The sequence below is a fragment of the Gopherus flavomarginatus genome, chromosome 5 (assembly GCF_025201925.1).
Source record: "Gopherus flavomarginatus isolate rGopFla2 chromosome 5, rGopFla2.mat.asm, whole genome shotgun sequence".
In the NCBI taxonomy this organism is placed as follows: domain Eukaryota; kingdom Metazoa; phylum Chordata; order Testudines; family Testudinidae; genus Gopherus; species Gopherus flavomarginatus.
Window position 1 is genome coordinate 110,291,181 of NC_066621.1, and position 19,181 is coordinate 110,310,361.

Here is a 19,181-nt window from a genome sequence, read left to right on the forward strand (position 1 = left end):
AAAGCTTATGGGCTTCAGCCCAGGACAGCAGGGCTCAGGTTACATGCCCCCTACCCAGTGCTGAAGACCTTGGATTTTGGCTTTAGCCACCCCTCGTAGGGCGGTGGGGCTTGGGCTTTGGGCCCCCCAATCTAGGGTGGCAATCTCAGGCTTCGGTCCCCACTCCTGAGGTCATGTAGTAATTTTTGTTGTCAGAAGGGGATCGCAGTGCAGTGAAGTCTAAGAACCTCTGCTTTAAAGAAAAGCATCAGCATTATAAGTACAATATCTTAGCTATTCCAAATTATAAAAATAAATTTTAGAGCAGTTTTTAATAGTACCTATAATTGTTTTAAGATCTCCACGATGGAGATATTGAAACAATGAAAGCTGTGATTTTACCTATACCTCCCCACTAGAAAGTGCAGTTTGACAAAGTTTCTGAAAAACAAAAACACAGTTCATCATTTACATATATGAAAAAGAGAAAAACTTTTGAAGTAGCTCTATGAGTACAGCACTAGTAAAAAAAAAAAATGGTAGTTTATCAAAGAAACTAAAGGTTTCTCCTTAAATTTTACCTTAAATGTTGATAGTTCCCCCTTTTACACATTTGAATACTGAAATGCAATTTGTTCCTTCTGAGGGACCATGGCTAGCCTCAGCAGGTCACTGCTCTGAGAATGACAACCTTTAGAATAGTACACATTAGTTCTGCATTGTAGCCGTCCCCTTGGCTGGAACAGCCTATTTCACATATTAGGTACGGCTATGGGCATGTGTTCTGAATATTTCCAGGAATATATCTAATCCAGATGAGTATCATCTCTCCCATAGACTATTCAGTCATTCATCTAGCCTTCTTAGACTGATCCAGACTGCTTGTGGGCTATGTGAATCACTGGAAGAGAATACAGTTTGGGGCTCAGAAACATGCAAAAAAAAAAAAAAAGTGACAGACTGACTGCAAGTGGGATTCTAGCACAACATGATCTGAGTCACTGTTGAAAGCATAAGGAGAATGGTAGTGGGATCCGTTTGTGCTCCCTGTCTGTGACTTGAAACTGAAACATGGATGATCAGACCTCATCATCAGCACAGTGCTGGTGACTTAAGAGAACAGATTCAGAATGAACTGTCCCCAAGGCCAAATTATTCTGGTTTTAACTCCTGCCTTGACATGTGTGAGAGAACAACTGTTCCCATGATGTAAGTGACCTGAACCAGAAGTGTATCAACAAGGATAAGGATATAAATTTCCCTAGGGAAATTTAGGAGATACACGGATATTTTTATGATTCCTCAGGTCTCTTACAATTCTCAAGGATATTGACACAGATTTACTTATGGATTCGTAGTTGGGAAATAAACTATTACATGTGCCATTAGGATATCAGATGCTTCTGAAAGGTAATTCTTACAAAAGGATTTAAAAAAATTAGCCATACAATTTAGACCACATGTGCATGGTATTCAGAGCTTCCCAGTCTTGATGTGCTTGAAACTTAACAGTTTGGGGATGATGGAGGCTTGAACAAAGGAGGGCTCAAACTCTGTAGAAGGCTGGCTGCTTTAACTGCCTATTTGCTAGGTGACCACCCAATCTGATACAGAGCAAGGGGTCCTTTCATCTACTGTTAGAAGATGATACATTTCCATCTCCTAGAGTTACCTTAAAAGGACTACTCAAACTTTCACATTAGCTGTTAATAAAACTTCAACTGCCGCCGTCCCCGCCCCCCACACTGCATTCAACAAGTTCATTTATTTCTCACTGGGCAGCACCTATTTAGATTACATAAACTGACAGAAGTAATATTTAATATAATTTTCCACTATTTATGATGGGTCTTTTTTCCTTTCAGGTTAGACAAGAAAACGTCACATACAATGTTACAAAAACTGAGCTGAAAAAATTTCAGAGCAATTGTTATTTAAGAAAATTCTTTGAAGAGAGTCATGCAAGTTTTCTGAGATCTTGTAAAGATTTGTTTCCATAAAAGCTTAGGGCTAGATATAGCCAGACAGCATCAAGCAATATTTTTGTTCTCTTTCTTGCAACTGAAAAAATTAGAACTATCACAATGATTCAGAGTCTCAAATTTTTCCTTCCTTATGGAAACTGTACAAAAAATTCCAACTGATGATTTATTAAGCACAATTGCTAATTTGTAACAAATTCAACCTACCAACAATAGCATATGTTTACATCTCATCCATTCACTAACCTATAGCAGCAGCTCAAGGAGACTACTGCAAAATATAATTAACATCTAACCTGTACTTTACTCTAATAGCGAACTAAAAATATAATGATGCAACTCTTGCACTACATAAACAATCATTTAAAATTGCGTACCTGATGGTCTTCATGTTTTAATAAACTAGACAGGGATTCCACACAGATTTCTAATGAAGAATCCTGAGGTTCCATTTTGCCACAAAGTCTGGATACTACTGCCATAGCAGAATGTAAAGTATCTTTATGAACTAGGTGCCCGCTATCACGAATAAATGTCAGCACACAGTTCAACCCACCGGCCTCAAACACAGCTCCTGATTCACGGGTACAGATTAGTTCTAACACCTGTAATATAATGAAATTGAATTGTAATGAAGTACACACCACTAGTTAGCCAACTGTTCCCTTCTCATCTCCTCAGCTGACTGAGGGGGCAAACCAAAATAAATTCAGTTCCTCCATCAACAGCATCCAAAGTTTCCAGTAGTTCCAGTGCTCCCTCTCTAAGCAAGGGAGTAAATACAGCAGAATCCATATGGGGGGCGCTCTATGAGGCCCAGCCAGGAGAAGAGTTGCCTCACATCAGGAAACGACTCTAGACCAGGGGTAGGCAACCTGTGGCACGCGAGCTGATTTTCAGTGGCACTCACATTGCCTGAGTTCTGGCCACCGGTCGGGGGGGGGGGGCTCTGCATTTAATTTAATTTAATTTTAAATGAAGCTTCTTAAACATATTAAAAACCTTATTTACTTTACATACAACAATAGTTTAGTATCAGAGGGGTAGCCATGTTAGTCTGGATCTGTAAAAGCAGCAAAGAGTCCTATGGCACCTTATAGACTAACAGACGTATTGGAGCATGAGCTTTTGTGGGTGAACACCCACTTGGTCGGATGCTCATGCTCCAATACGTCTGTTAGTCTATAAGGTGCCACAGGACTCTTCGCTGCTTCAACAATAGTTTAGTTATATATTATAGGCTTATAGAAAGAGACCTTCTAAAAACGTTAACATGTATTACTGGCACGCGAAACCTTAGAGTGAATAAATGAAGACTTGGCAAACCACTTCTGAAAGGTTGCCCCGGCTCTAGACGAACTCAGGGGCAGCTGCAGGCCTAAAGAGACCTTGATGAGAAACTGCTGAGAGTGAATAGATCTAGTGGGAAGGGGAGAGAACGTATGTTAGGGGATGAATGGTGATTAAGTGGATGGGGAGATGAACAAGTGACAACTTGGGGCAGTTCAAGAGTGAGTGAATGGTAAAGTGGTTTGAGAACAACCAGAGTGATCACTGTTTGCAGTGCTGTAGCTGTGCTGGTCGAAGGACATTAGAGAGAACATGGGAGAGATGATCCCTTTTACTAGACCAACTTCTGTTGGTGAAAAAAAGACAAGCTTTTAAACTACACAGAGGTCTTCTTCCGGTCATGAAAGAGATAGTCCACTGTGGGGGAGGAGTGGCACACTGGGTGAACATGTGAGTTTGCTACTCCAAGGAAAAGATGTGTATAGGTGGGGTGTGTAGGGATTTCACGTGCAGTTATAGAGGCAGTAGTTATTTGGTAAGAATAGTCTAATATATTTGTCTGGGTTGGTCAAATTTCTTGACCATTTTGCAAGGCTGCTTTCAGATCATACCTAGGGTAACTGGACAAGCAGCAGAAATCCACACAATACCTCTACCCCAATATAACGCGACCCGATATAACACGAATTTGGATATAACACGGTAAAGCAGTTATCGGGGGGGGGGGGGGCGGCCTGCGCACTCCAGTAGATCAAAGCAAATTCGATATAAGGCGGTTTCACCTATAGCGCGGTAAGATTTTTTGGCTCCTGAGGACAGCATTGTATCGGGGTATAGGTGTATGTACAAAATATAAAACCAAGAGGTTTCAAATGGAAGCTTAATTTTCTTGTCTTATTCTGTTCAGAGGCAACTCCCCCAACCCGTTTTTTTGTGGAATTTTGAAAATGCTCTACAGTTCTATGAAATTAAAAATCAACTTTCTATTTATATTAAAAAAAATGCAATTAATTCCTCAAGTTTCGGCTGATGTCATATTGTATATTCTTTGAGTTTCTTCTGAACAATAATTTCAGAAATGTTGGCAGAACAAAATAGATAGTGAAGACAATAAATGTACAAGCAAGCAATTTTATCAGAGTGAATAAAATAAGTTATTCCTGTTTTTAAATTCATATTGTAAACAGATCTTTCAAAAATTTTTAAATATTCTATTTTCTATGAAAGCAAAAATCTATTAAGAACACTTACCTTTACACACTGCTCAGCCAAGTCTCTGCTGGTTCTGTTGTTAAGTTCAACAACAACTAAACGATTACAAAGTGCTTTGATAGCTCCATCTACTCCCACAATCCTACGGGTGCATTCTGCTGACACATCCAGGTAATAAGTTATGGCACGAGCTGTTACCTCTAACACATTGTCTGGCGCACTTTCATCAAGGAAAATCTTGCAGAGTGCTGGTAAGAAAGTACGAGGAGGGCACCTGTAGAATGAGGTAATTACATATCAATTACTGTACAAATTCCTCAATGTGATGGTATTTCCTACAGTTTCAAATTAACAAGTTATTATCATCACACACGGGTACTTCTTCCAGATAAGTTTTTTAACAAAACTAACTCACTTATCCAACTAAGCTTATTGCAGTGGCATCTACTATTAATATACATGGAGTACAAAGGCTCCATCAATAACTCTTCAATTACCTGAAAATCAAAAGGGAATCCTACAAAACGTGGGAACGTGGACAAATTGCCAAGCAAAAGTACAAAAGAGTAGCATAAGCATGTAGGGACAAAAATTAGAAAGGCTAACGCACAAAATGAGTTACATATCTAGCAAGGGACATAAAAGGCAATTAAATGAGGTTCTATAAGTACATTAGGAGCAAGACAAGAGAAAGATGAAGAAAAAGGTAAGTTCTCTACTTAGCGGGGAAGGAGAGCTAATACTAGATGACATCAAGGCCTCTGAGGTGTTTAATGCCTATTTTGCTTCATCTTCACTAAAAATGAAATTGTGACCAGACACGTAATATTCATACAAACAACAAAGGAGAAGGAACACAAACCACAACAGGGAAAGAACAAGTTAAAAAATATTTAGGTAAGTTAGATCTATTAAGGTCGGCAGGGCCTGGTGAAATTCATAGATTCATAGACTCTAGAACTGGAAGGGACCTCGAGAGGTCATTGACTCCAGTCCCCTGCCCTCATGGCAGGACAAAATACTGTCTAGACCATCCCTGATAGACATTTATCTAACCTACTCTTAAATAGCTCCAGAGATGGAGATTCCACAACCTCCCTAGGCAATTGATTCAGTGTTTAACTACCCTGACAGTTAGGAACTTTTTCCTAATGTCCAACCTGAATCTCCCTTGCTGCAGTTTAAGCCCATTGCTTCTTGTTCTATCATTAGAGGCTAAGGTGAACAAGTTTTCTCCCTCCTCCTGATGACATCCTTTTAGATACCTGAAAACTGCTATCATGTCCCCTCTCAGTCTCCTCTTTTCCAAACTAAATAAACTCAATTCTTTCAGCCTTCCTTCATAGGTCATGTTCTCAAGACCTTTAATCATTCTTGTTGCTCTTCTCTGGACCCTCTCCAATTTCTCCACATCTTTCTTGAAATGCGGTGCCCAGAACTGGACACAATACTCCAGTTGAGGCCTAACCAGCGCAGAGTAGAGCTGAAGAATGACTTCTTGTGTCTTCTTTACAACACACCTGTTAATGCATCCCAGAACCACGTTTGCTTTTTTTGCAAAAGTATCACACTGTTGACTCATATTTAATTTGTGGTCCACTATGACCCCTAGATCTCTTTCTGCCATACTCCTTGCTAGACAGTCTCTTCCCATTCTGTATGTGTGAAACTGATTGTTCCTTCCTAAGTGGAGCACTTTTGTTGTCCCACAAACTTACACAGGATCGTTTTAGGGGTCAAGACAAAGATGCCACATTTATTATTAATCCGTAACTATTAGCAAATACCTTAATGCTTATACACATGCACTCACACACACACACACACACACACACACCAAAATGTTCTGCAGCTGCTGGATAGTTACCAGTCCTGATTGCAGTTTGAGTTTGCAGCTTGGGATCGGAGCTCGTGGCAGCTAACTGGCCAGGAAAGCTGAGCACGAGGAGGAGCCGGGTCTCTGTCGGGCGCGCACTGATGCTCCTTGATGTTGATAGCAGAACGTTACCCAAAGTCTCTCATTTTACCCTTCCTTTTTTTATAGGAGTTTAGTTTGGATTCAAAGTTCCTAGGTCTTGCTGTGTCACGCCGCCTCTGGGTTTGCTTGATCACCCGTCAATTGCAGGCGTGACTGTCAGCCTGGGACCTGGCTTTGATCTTCCCTCTGTTGTTCTGTTGTTTTTTTCTTTTTAGGGTGGATGCTTCTTACTTTGTTTAGGGCTGTTGTCTAGGTCTTCAGCCGTTGGTATTTGAACTTTATCTCATCAGGACAGGCTGGGGCTGGAGGTTGATTCTATCACCCATGCATACCTCATTCACACATGTAAACTAAACTAATAAGATTACAGCAGGGTTTGCAGAAATGAAGGTTGGAGGAAAAATGGAGTGAGTGTTTTAAAATGGAGTTTGAATTACAATATGGAACAGAAGTTACAGTGTAGGCAAGTATAGTGAATGGTGAACAGAAGTTACATTAATAAAGTGAACAATTAAAAACAGTTTCATTTATCAGTTCTACACTTTGCATTTGTCTTTATTGAACTTCATCCAGTTTACCTCAGACCATTTCTCCAATTTGTCCAGATCATTCTGAATTTTGACCCTGTCCTCCAAAGCAGTTGCAATCCCTCCCAGTTTGGTATCGTCTGCAAACTTAATAAGCGTACTCTCTATGCCAACATCTAAGTCATTGATGAAGATATTGAACAGAGCTTGTCCCAAAACAGACCCCTGCGGAACCCCACTTGTTATACCTTTCCAGCAGGATTGGGAGCCATTAATAACTACTCTCTATTCACCCTACAGGACACAAGGAACTAGCTAAAGCAATCTTGGAACCATTAACAATTATCTCTGACAATTCCTGGAGCAACAGTGAAGTCCCAGAGGACTGGAGAAAGGCAAACAAATGACCTATCTTTCAAAGAGGGAACAAAGAGAACCCAGGAAACCACCTACCAGCCAGCCTAACTTCAACACTTGGAAAGATACTAGAACAAATTATTAAACAATCAATTTGTAAACACCTAGAAAATAATAGGGTTATAAGTAATAGAGAACATGGAATTCACAAATCATGCCAAGCCAATCTGATCTCTTTTTTTGATAGGGTTACTGCCTAGTGGATAGGGGGGAGACTGTAGACATGATATATCTTGATTTTATTAAGGCTTTTGACACAGTCATAGAATCATAGGGTTAGAAGGGACCTCAGGAGGTCATCTAGTCCAACCCCCTGCTCAAAGCAGGACCAATCCCCAAATAAATCTTTTTTTTTTTTTTTTTTTTTTTTGCCCCAGATCCCTAAATGGTCCTCTCAAGGATTGAACTCACAACCCTGGATTTAGCAGGCCAATGCTCAAACCACTGAGCTATCCCTCCCCCACTCCCACGTGATGTTCTCATAAGCAAACCAGGGAAATGTGGTCTAGATCAAATTACTAAAGGGTGGGATCACAACCAAGTAGCTGGTTTCAGAGAGTCGTTACCAATGATTTGCTGTCAAAGTGAGAGGACGTATTTAGTGGAGTACCAAAGGGGGTCTCTGCTGGTTCCAGTATTATTCAATATTTTCATTAACGACCTGGATAATGGAGTGGAGGGTGATTGGAAGGAGTTGCAAGCATTTTCATAGAATCACAGAACTGGAAGGGACCTCGAGCGGTCATCTAGTCCAGTTCCCTGCACTCAAGGCAGGACTAAGTATTATCTAGACCATCCCTGGCAGGTGTTTGTCCAACCTGCTCTTAATAATCCCCAATGATGGAGATGCCACAACTTCCCTATGCAATTCATTCCAGTGCTTAACCACTGACAGTTCAGAAGTTTTTCCTAAATGTCCAACCTAAGCCGCCCTTGCTACAATTTAAGCCCATTGCTTCTTGTCCTATCCTCAGAGGTTAAGAACAACAATTTTTCCTCCCTCCTCCTTGTAACAACCTTTTATGTACTTGAAAACTTATGTCCCATCTCAGTCTTCTCTTCTCCAGACTAAACAAACCCAATTTTTTCACTCTTCCCTCATAGGTCATGTTTTCTAAACCTTTAGTCATTTTTGTTGCTCTTCTCTGGACTTTCTCCAATTTGTCCACATCTTTCCTGAAATGTGGCGCCCAGAACTGCAGATAATACTCCAGTTGAGGCCTGAGCAGAGTAGAACGGAAAAGTTACTTCTCATGTCTTGCTTACAATACTCCTGCTAATACATGGCAGGATGATGTTTGCTTTTTTTGCAACAGCGTTACACTGTTGACTCATAGTTAGCTTGTGACCATCAGATCCCTTTCCACAGTACTCCCTCCTAGGCAGTCATTTCCCAATTGTATATGTGCAACTGATTGTTCCTTCCTAAGTGGAGTACTTTGCATTTGTCCTTATTGAATTTCATCCTATGTACTTCAGACCATTTCTCCAGACTATTTTGAATTTCAATCCTATCCTCCAAAGCACTTGCATCCCCTCTCAGCTTGGTATCATCCTCAAACTTAATGGCATAGAGAGTATGCTTATAATCTAAATCACTGATGAAGATATTGAACAGAACTGGACACAGAACCGATCCCTGCAGGACCCCACTCGTTATGTCCTTCCAGCAAGACTGTGAACCACTGATAACTAATCTCTGGGAATGATTTTACAACCAGTTATGCACCCACCTTATAGTAGCTCCATCTAGGTTGTATTTTCCTAGTTTATTTATGAGAAGGTCATGCGAGATAGTATCAAAAGCTTACTAACATCAAGATATACCACATCTACTGCTTTCCCCCATTTACAAGGCTTGTGACACTGTCAAAGAAAGCTATCAGGTTGGTTTGAAACGATTTGCTCTTGACAAATCCATGCTGACTGTTATTTATCACCTTATTATTCTCTAGGTGTTTGCAAATTGATTGATTAATTATTTGCTACATTATCTTTCCAGGTATAGAAGTTAAGCTGACTGGTCTGTAATTCCCTGTGTTGTCCTGATTTCCCTTTTTATAGATGGATGCTATATTTGCCCTATTCCAGTCTTCTGGAATGTCACCCGTCTTCTATGACTTTTCAAAGATAATTGCTAGTGGCTCAGATATCTCCTCAGTCAGCTCCTAGATTATTCTAGGATGTATTTCATCAGGCCCTGGTGATTTGAAGACATCTAACTTGTCTAAGTAATTTTTTACTTGTTTTTCCCCGATTTAGGATCTGGTCTGACCTCATTTTCACTTTGGAGGGCAGAATTAGAATTCAAAATGACCCTGACAAATCAGAGAAATGGTCTGACTCTGAAATCAACAAGAACAAAATTCAACAAAGACAAGTGCAAAGTACTACAGTTATGAAAGAAAAACCAAACGCATAGCTACAAAATGGGGAATAACTGGCTAGGCAGTAGTACCCCTCCAAAGGGCCTAGGGGTTATAGAGGATCATTAATGAGAGTCAATGTCATGCAGTTGCAAAAAGAGGTGAATATCATTCTGGGGTGTATTAATAGGAGTGTTATATTAAGACACAGGAAGTAAATGACCCGCTCTACTCAGCTGAAAAGACGGTTACTCACCTTTGTAACTGTTGTTCTTCGAGATGTGTTGCTCATATCCATTCCAATTAGTTGTGCACGCACCGCGTGCACGTTCGTCAGAAGATTTTTACCCTAGCAACACTCGGTGGGTCGGCTGGGTCGCCCCTTAGAGTGGCGCCGCCATGGCACCGGATATATACCCCTGCTGACCCAACGGCCCTTCAGTTCCTTCTTGCCGGTTACTCCGACAGAGGGGAAGGAGGGCAGGTTTGGAATGGATACGAGCAACACATCTCAGACAACAACAGTTACAAAGGTGAGCAACCATCTTTTCTTCTTCGAGTGCTTGCTCATATCCTTTCCAACTAGGTGACTCCCAAGCCTTACCTAGGCAATGAGGTCGGAGTGAGATGTCGCAGAATGTAGAACTGCTGATCCAAATGCCGCGTCATCTCTGGACTGTTGAACCAATGCGTAATATGACACAAAGGTGTGGACCGAGGACCAAGTGGCTGCATGACATATCTTCTGGATGGGTACACGAGCCAGGAAAGTGGCAGATGAAGCTTGAGCCCTGGTAGAATGAGCGGTAAGGTGGCTCATCGGAACCTATGCCAAGCCCTAGCAGGTGAGGATGCACAATGTCACTCAAGACAAAATCCTCTGGGAGGAGACAGGTAGGCCCTTCATTCGGTCTGCGACAAAGAGTTGGGGTGTCTTACGGAAGGGCTTTGTTCCCTCAATATAAAATGCCCTACGAAAGTCTACGGAGTGCAGTTGCTACTCCCGGCGTGATGAGTGTGGCTTCGGGAAGAATACCGGGAGGAAGATATCCTGGTTGATGTGAAAGGCCGATACCACTTCAGGGAGGAAGGCCGGATGTGGTCGCAACTGTACCTTGTCCTTATGAAACACTGTATACGGTGGGTCCACCGTGAGAGCTCGAAGCTCTGAAACTCGTCTTGCCAATGTAGTGGCTACAAGGAAGGCTGTTTTCCAGGACACGTACAACAGCGAGCAGGTTGCTAGTGGCTCGAAGGGAGCAGTCATAAGTTTGTTAGAACTAGGTTGAGGTCCCAAGTTGGGGTGGGGTGGCGCACTTGTGGGTATAATCACTCCAAGCCCTTGAGGAACCTCGAAACCATGAGTTGAGAGAACACCGAGCGGCCGCTCTCCCCTGGGTGGAAGACAGAGATGGCTGCCAAGTGCATCTTCAATGAAGACACCGCTAGGCCATGCTGTTTGAGAGACCAGAGGTAGTCCAAGATGGTAGGGACCGGTACCTCAGTGGGAATAACATTACGTTGGTCGCACCAGCAGGAGAAGCGCTTCCACTTGGCCAGATATGTTGACCTAGTGGAAGGTTTCCTGCTACCCAGAAGCACTTGTTGCACCGAGGCAGAGCAACGTAATTCGGACTGGCTTAACCACGCAGTAATCATGCTGTGAGGTGAAGAGACTGCAGATCTGGGTGATGAAGTCTGCTGTGGTCCTGAGTTACGAGGTCCAGGCAAAGAGGTAGAGGATTGAGTTGGCTATCGACAGGTCGAGCAACATGGTGTACCAGTGTTGCCTCGGCCAGGCTGGAGCAATCATGATCAGGAGGGCTCTGTCTCTGCAAAGTTTGAGCAGGACCTTGTGAACCAGCGGGAATGGTGGGTAGACATAAAGCAGATGGCTCGTCCACGGCATCAGAAATGTGTCTGAGATCGAGCCCTGGGACAGACCTTGGAATGAGCAGAACATCTGGCATTTCCTGTTCTCGCGGGATGCGAAGAGGTCTATGCGGGGAAAGCCCCACTTCCGGAAAACAGAATGGATAACATCTGGACGAATCGACCACTTGTGAGACAGGAAGGATCTGCTGAGATGATCCACTAGAGTGTTCCGAACCCCAGGGAGAAAAGACGCTACCAGGTTTATCGAGTGGGCTATGCAGAAGTCCCAGAGCTGAATAGCTTCCTGACAACGGGGGGAGGAACGTGTTCCTCCCTGCTTGTTTATATAAAACATGGTCGTTGTGTTGTCTGTGAACACTGAGACACAACGGCCTTGTAGATGCCCTTGAAACGTCTGGCACGCAAGGTGGACTGCTCTCAGTTCCCGCACATTGATGTGCAAGGCCAGTTCCTGAGCTGATCAAAGGCCTTGAATGTGGAGATGTTCGAGGTGGGCACCCCAGCCGAGAGATGATGTGTCCATTGTCAGGGTCATTGAGGGCTGAGGCGGATGGAACAGCATGCCTGCACAGACCAGGAAGGGCGTCAACCACCAGTCCAGGGAGCCTAGGATGCTCGGGGAGATGGTAAGGATCATGTTTATACTGTCTCTGCCCGGGGTGGTATACCAAGGAGAGCCAAGTTTGAAGGGGATGGAGACGCGATCTGGATTGTTTGGTCACGAACCTGCAGGCAGCCATGTGACCCAGGAGGCTGAGACAAGTGCGAGCCGAAGTTGTCGGGAATCTTTGTAGGCCTCGTATAATTGATGCCATTGCCTGAAAATGAGGTTGTGGTAAGTAGGCCCTGGCGAGATTGGAGTCCAGAAGGGCCCCAATGAATTCTATTCTTTATGTGGGGACGAGAGTGGATTTCTCTACGCTGATCATCAGGCCTCGTCGTTTGAATAGATCCTTGACGATGCCCACATGACGGGTGACTTGGGTCTCGGAGGCGTCTCGAATCAGCCAATCGTCGAGATACAAGAAGACATGTATCCAACGACGACAGAGGGAAGCGGCGACTGCAGCCATGCACTTTGTGAATACTCGTGGGGCTGTGGAGAGGCCAAACGGAAGGACTGTAAATTGGAAATGTTGACAGTTGACCACAAATCGGTGGTACCGTCTGTGCGGAGGATAAATGGCAATGTAAAAGTACGCATCCTTCATATCGAGGGCGACATACCAGTCGCCCAGATCCAGGGATGGAATGATGGTCCCCAGGGATACCATGCAGAACTTCAACTTTATCATGAACTTGTTGAGTCCTCGTAGGTCTAGGATAGGTCTGAGACCCCCCTTCGCCTTGGGGATTAGGAAATATCGGGAATAGAACCCCTTGCCCCTCGAGTCCTTCAGTACCTCCTCTATAGCTCTGATGGCAAGGAGCATTTGTACCTCCCGCAAGAGGAACTGCTCGTGAGAGGGGTCCCTGAAAAGGGACGAGGACGGGAAATGGAGGGGGCACAAAATAAACTGGAGGTGGTATCCAAATTCTACCGTGCATAGGACCCAACAATGGGAAGTTAGTTGGGTCCATGCAGGGAGGAAAAGGAGAAGCGGTTGTAAAAAGGAGGGGAAGGATCCTGGGAAACAACTGGTACGCCGTCCTCGGGCGCGCCTTCAAAAGTTTGGTTTGGGTCCTGTGGGTGGTATGGAGGGACCCTGATTCTGACCTCCTTGGGGTCCAGAATGCCATCTGCGATTGCCTTGGCCGCGCCTTCTGCCGAAGTCTTGTCGTGGCCTGGGCGATGAGACTAGGGCCGGAAGAATCTCCGCTGAGTCAGCGGTGTGTGTATCCCGAGTGAGCGCATGATCACCCTACTGTCCTTTAGGCTTTGCAACCTAGGGTCAGTCTTTTCAGAAAATAGGCCTTGGCCATTGAAGGGCAAGTCCTGTATGGTGTCTTGTAACTCAGGTGGAAGGCCTGACACCTGAAGCCATGATATTCACCTCATGGCGATTCCTGAAGCCAGAGTCCTGGCTGCAGAGTCAGCCGCATCCAGCGAGACCTGGAGAGAATTTCTCGCCACCTTCTTCCCTTCCTCCAAAAGGGCACCAAACTCTTGGAGGGAGTCTTGGGGAACTAACTCCGTGAATTTCCCAACAGCCTCCCAGGTGTTATAGTTATACCAGCTAAGCAGGGCTTGCTGGTTTGCCACCCTGAGTTGGAGGCCCCCAGCACAGTATACCTTGCGGCCCAATAAGTCCATGCGCCTAGCCTCCTTTGATTTTGGAGCAGGGACTTGTTGGCCATGGCGTTCCCTTTCGTTGACTGATTGCATGACAAGTGAGCAGGGAGGAGGGTGCACGTATAGGTACTCATACCCCTTTGAGGGCACCATGTACTTCCGCTCAACACCCCTGACCATGGGCGGAATAGAGGCTGGAGACTGCCAGATGGTATCGGCATTTGCCTGGATCGTATGAATGAATGGCAAGGCCACTCTTGTGGGGGTGTCAGCTGACAAAATATTCACCACAGGGTCCTCTATCTCTGGGACCTCCCCCACCTGAAGATTCATATTCAGGGCCACACGTCTCAGGAGGTCCTGATGTGCCCTCAGGTCAATTGGAGGAGGGTCTGAGGAGGATGTCCCCGCCATCGCTTCATCTGGAGAGGAGAAAGAGGAAAGGCCAGGGACAAGAGGATCCTGCGTCGGCTCCTGTTCTTGGGCGACTTCAGGCTCAGGTGGGACCTGAGAGTCTGTTGGCTGAACAAGAGGTTCCTCTGTACCTGCAGGAGGGGGGCGGCTGACAGTCGCCTCCAGCACCCAGTGTTCCGATGATATGGAGCGTGATGGCACTGGAAGCGCACCTTGGGCTTGGTGATATGTCCAAGGTGTCCAAAAGTATCACTGATGAGGTCCTTGTTCCTGGGCCTCCCGGAAGACTCGCTGGGGACATCTGAGTCACGGTTCTGTGCACAGGAAGCACTGTCCACGTGAGATGACACAGATGTGTTCCGAGACGGCCACGGAGGAGCTGAAAAGCCCTGGGAAGTGTCTCCATCTCGGAACGCTCTCTCTCTGTGTGGTACCGGAGAGCGGTACCGGGCACCATATTGGTACCAGGAACAAGATCAGGACCTGTGACCGGAGCGGTGCCAGGAGGTTGACCAGGATCTCGAAGTCGACCTCTGGAACAGCTGCGAGACGTGCGGCGCCAGGACTGGTGCTAGGAGCTGGATTGATGGTGAGAGTACCAGGCTGGCGAACGGGACACTGAACGGTGCCACGAGTGCGACCGGTACGGAGATGGAGAGTGGTGCCGGGACTGGAATCGGCGACGGGACCGAGAGCACCAGTGGGACTGCGATTGCTGCCTCTCTGCGGTGCCAACAAAGGATGGTCTCAGCAAGGCAGGTTTGCCAATCGATTGTATAACCCACACCGGCAGTGCCGGGGGTTGAGGCAGCGCAGACTCCGTCAGTGTGATCGGCTCCCTCGCCGTGGAAAAGGTCTCCGGCGCAGAGGGAATAGAGAGTTCAACCACGGCATGTGCCGGGGAGCTTTCTGGCACCGGACTCGATGGCCCTTGCGGGACCGGAATCGACGGTGCCGAAGCTGGCGGTGCCACGGCAGGTATCGGTGCCGGGCGATCCGACTTAGGCAGGTGCTCCGACTGCGGCGCAGGTGTCACAGAAGCAGCAGGAGTCTTATGTTTCTTAACCCGCAGGGAGATGGAATGGTGCCGAGCAGACATCTGTGCCGGCGACGGTCGGTGCCGAGGGGCCTTAGCGGTACCGGTGTGATCCGGTGCCGAAGAAGTGCTTCTCCCTGGTGCGGACTGTCCAGCGCTCGGTGCTGAGGGCAGAGGAGTAAGAGCTGCCTCCATCAGGAGCTGTTTGATTCGGAAGTCCCACTCTTGCTTCGTCCTCGGCTCAAAGGCCTTACAGATCCGGCACTTATCCAAGAGATGGGATTCCCCAAGGCACTTAAGACAGGAGTTGTTGGGATCTCCCGTTGGCATCGGCTTGTGGCAGACCGAGCACAGTTTGAAGCCCGGTGAACCAGGCATGGGCCTTGGTACCGAGTGCGGGGAAGGGGCTAATCTCCGAACCCCTCTCAACTATAAACACTACTATATTATAGAACAAATAAAAACTAACTATAACTATAGAAATTATAACTATACACACAAGAATTATTAAGAGAACTACAAGTAGCTAGGGAAGTGGAGAAAAGCTAAGCAGCACTCCACTGTTCCAACGACCGACATGGGTGGTAAGAAGGAACTGAAGGGCCGTTGGGTCAGCAGGGGTATATATCCGGCATCATGGCGGCGCCACTCTAGGGGGCAACCTAGCCGACCCACCGAGTGTTGCTAGGGTAAAAATCTTCCGATGAACCTGCACGCAGCGCACGCACACCTAACTGGAATGGATACGAGCAAGCACTCGAAGAAGAAGGACTGTGCCCAGTTCTAGGCGCCACACTTTAGGAATGATGTGGATAAACTGGAGAGAGTTCAGAGGAGAGCAACAAAAATGACAAAGCATTTAGAAAACCTGATCTATATGAAATATTTAAAAAACTGGGCATGTTTAGTCTTGAGAAAAGACGACTATGAGGGGGGATCTTCAAATATATTAATGGCTGATAACAGTCTTCAAATATATTAATGGCTGTCATAAAGAGGACTGTGATCAATTGTTCTCCATAGCCACAGAAAGTAGGACCAGAAGTAATGCTCTTAATCTGCAACAAAGGATATTTAAGTTAGATATTAGGAAAAACTTTCTAACTATAACGGTAGTTAAGTACTGGAACAGGATTCCAAGGGAGGTTATGGAATCATCATCATCCGCGTTTTTTAAGAAGAGACTGGACAAGCACCTGTCAAGGATGATCTAGATATACAGCTGGCACTGACTGAGAACAGTGGGCTGGGCTAGATGTCTGCTTGGAGGTCCCTTTCAGCCCTACATTTCTATGATTCTATAACTACAGACATAGTTTTTAGTTTACAAAATTAGCCACAATTACCGCTTTTTATTTATTTTAATGTTTTATCATTCCCTTTTTAAAGCAGAATGAAAATGGTCAAAGTGTTAGGTTTTTGGTGCTCTTTTCCCCCTGCCACTCTAAATATTACATGCCAAAATTCTGCAGTGGACTCTCATCCATTTTGATATCAGAAACTAGTGGAGCAGCAGGAAGTAAAAGAAGATGTGAGGGCCAGGGAGAAGAGCTGCTAGACCTATAAGAAGAGACAAGTTAGTGAGGGCCAGGGAGAAGAGCTGCTAGACCTATAAGAAGAGACAAGTTAATGGAGACAGCCAGAGTCTGGAGCTCTACAAGTATACAGGATGAGCTCAGAAGATTGCCATTGAGAGAAAGACAAAAGGATATGCAGCCAGAAAGAACAGAAGGACAACGCCTGGAGAATGGCACCAACACCACGAAGATGCAGGTCTACATGACTGGGGATTCCCTACTAAGATGAACAGACAGGCCTGTCACCAGAGCTGATCCAGAGAATAGAAAGGTGTTCTGTCTGCTGGGAGCTAAGATATGGGATGTGGACCTGAGGCTGAAGAGGATCCTAATGGGAGCTGGAAAGAATCCACTGATTGTCCTTCACATGGGAACAAATGATACAGCTAGATTCTTACTGGATTGCATCAAGGGAGACTAAGCCAGGCTTGGAAAGATGCTTAAAGAAATGGAAACTAAAGTGATATTCTACTTGTCCCTAGAGAAGGGGAAGAGAAGGCGAGATAAGATTACGATGATCAACAGATGACTCAGGCAGTGGTGCCATAAAGAAGGCTTTGGAATGTTGGACCAGAGAGAGGACTGTGCTCATGGGATGGACTCCACCTGAGTAGGGAGGAAAACAGACACCTGGGATGGAGGTTAGCATAACCGATTAAAAGAGCTTTAAACTAGAAATTCAGAGAAGATGGTTGGGAGACGCATGTAATCTCCGTACTTGATTCTAACACTGAATGGGAGGAAAATCATGTAAAAGAGAATACAGCAATGGAGAAAGGAGCAACAGAGGGTAGAAGAACGAACATCAAAAGGAAAGACAATGCCAATACCTATGAAGCAGTTGGGTAGGCAATTTCATAAAAATATTAGAATCCTATTTTGTGATTTTAATTCAACTTGAATTTCAATCCAAACAGAGCTTGACACAAATCACAAGTAAAAAATAATCTCATAAATAAGAAATGCATCACATTCACCATATTCTAACAATAAAAAAATGTAAAAATTAAAAACTAGGGGGAAAAAAAAGTTAGTTAAGCTATAGAACTGCTTTAATAAATATGGATAGATCTAGAGTATTGTCCAGGTTAGCAAAAAGATAGCAATAACCACTACACTAAAGTTAGTGTAATGGTTACCAACTGACCAAAATAAACCTTGTTTAAAAAATAAATAAAAAGTACAAATGCAAAACATGATTACAAACAATTTTTAAATCACTTTGATTTAAATCAGTCTGCCCTGTTTGAAAGTCCTCTAATGCCCTTTTCACAATTTCCTCCACCTGCCTCAATTTTTTAGTTCTCTCTGCTTTCTCTTCCTTGCCTGTGTTTAACACTCATTAGTTGTGTCTTTGCCAGTATTGTTTCACCAAACTGAATCAGACAGTTGGTGAGAGCACTAAGCTAAACAAACAACTGAACAGCTGAAACACTCCAAACTATTAAAAAGAGAGCAGTACAAACTGAAGAGAAAAACTAAGGAAGAGGGAACATAATGCATTTAATAAAACTCAAAGAGCTTCAGGAATCACTCCTCTCCCCACCCCACCCATGCAGCATAAAGTACCTACTGTAAATGAAATGTACAGCCTAGATTGCAAATCTGCACAAAATATGTTTATTCTTGTAACACAAAATGTACTGAACAATCTATGCATTCCCTGTTCTAGTACATTTCAATTTGTAAATTGATTATCCACTCATTGTACATATTTGCTCTATTCTACAAATATCCAGTCCACTCATTTTTGAGCATCAGCATTCATTATATATTTTAATGCAGTACCCATAAGTAACTTTAGAAGTTAATTTTTTCATTATCTTTTAAAAAGAGAGATTATCAAAGTTTAGTATACAATTTTTATATAAACATATATAGAATATATAAAGAGAGAACACACACTCACTAAATTCCTGTTCAGCGTGATGCACCTCTGGACAAAAGGTAGTACAAGACCAATTCATAGTTAAAGTGGTTCAAGTATCCCCCTAAAGTTCTAAATTACTAAGTCTGAGTTGATATAAGTACATTAAAACGTTTTCAATTAACTGTGAACTTTTAAAGCTAACAAACACGTTTTCTTCAAACTTAGCATATTTTGTAGATAAGACACAGACTGCTAAGCTTCCATTAACTCTCTTAAAAGCATGCTATTTTTTGTTTTATTTTAACTATTTTCTGTTTCTATTACATTTGCTTATCATCACTTAAATCTCTGATCGTAATAAACTTATTCTTGGTTTCACTATAAGTTCTTCCAGTGCAATATTT

The 19,181-nt window shown here is 44.2% G+C and overlaps 1 protein-coding gene across 8 annotated transcripts in view; it reads right to left on the reverse strand.

The window, feature by feature from the left end:
• HECTD1 (HECT domain E3 ubiquitin protein ligase 1) overlaps positions 1-19,181 on the reverse strand; it is a 97,233-nt gene that overhangs the window by 57,706 nt on the left and 20,346 nt on the right. For 6 of the 8 annotated variants that reach the window (XM_050953819.1, XM_050953817.1, XM_050953821.1 and 3 more), the window contains exons 3-4: positions 4,503-4,737; positions 2,339-2,566 (exon numbers count right to left, since the gene is read on the reverse strand). In XM_050953819.1, coding sequence (XP_050809776.1) covers positions 2,339-2,566; positions 4,503-4,737 — 463 coding nt within the window. Of the gene's footprint in view, positions 1-320; positions 421-2,338; positions 2,567-4,502; positions 4,738-19,181 lie in introns of those variants that run through there. The other 2 variants (XM_050953824.1, XM_050953823.1) reach the window with 2 other exon arrangements.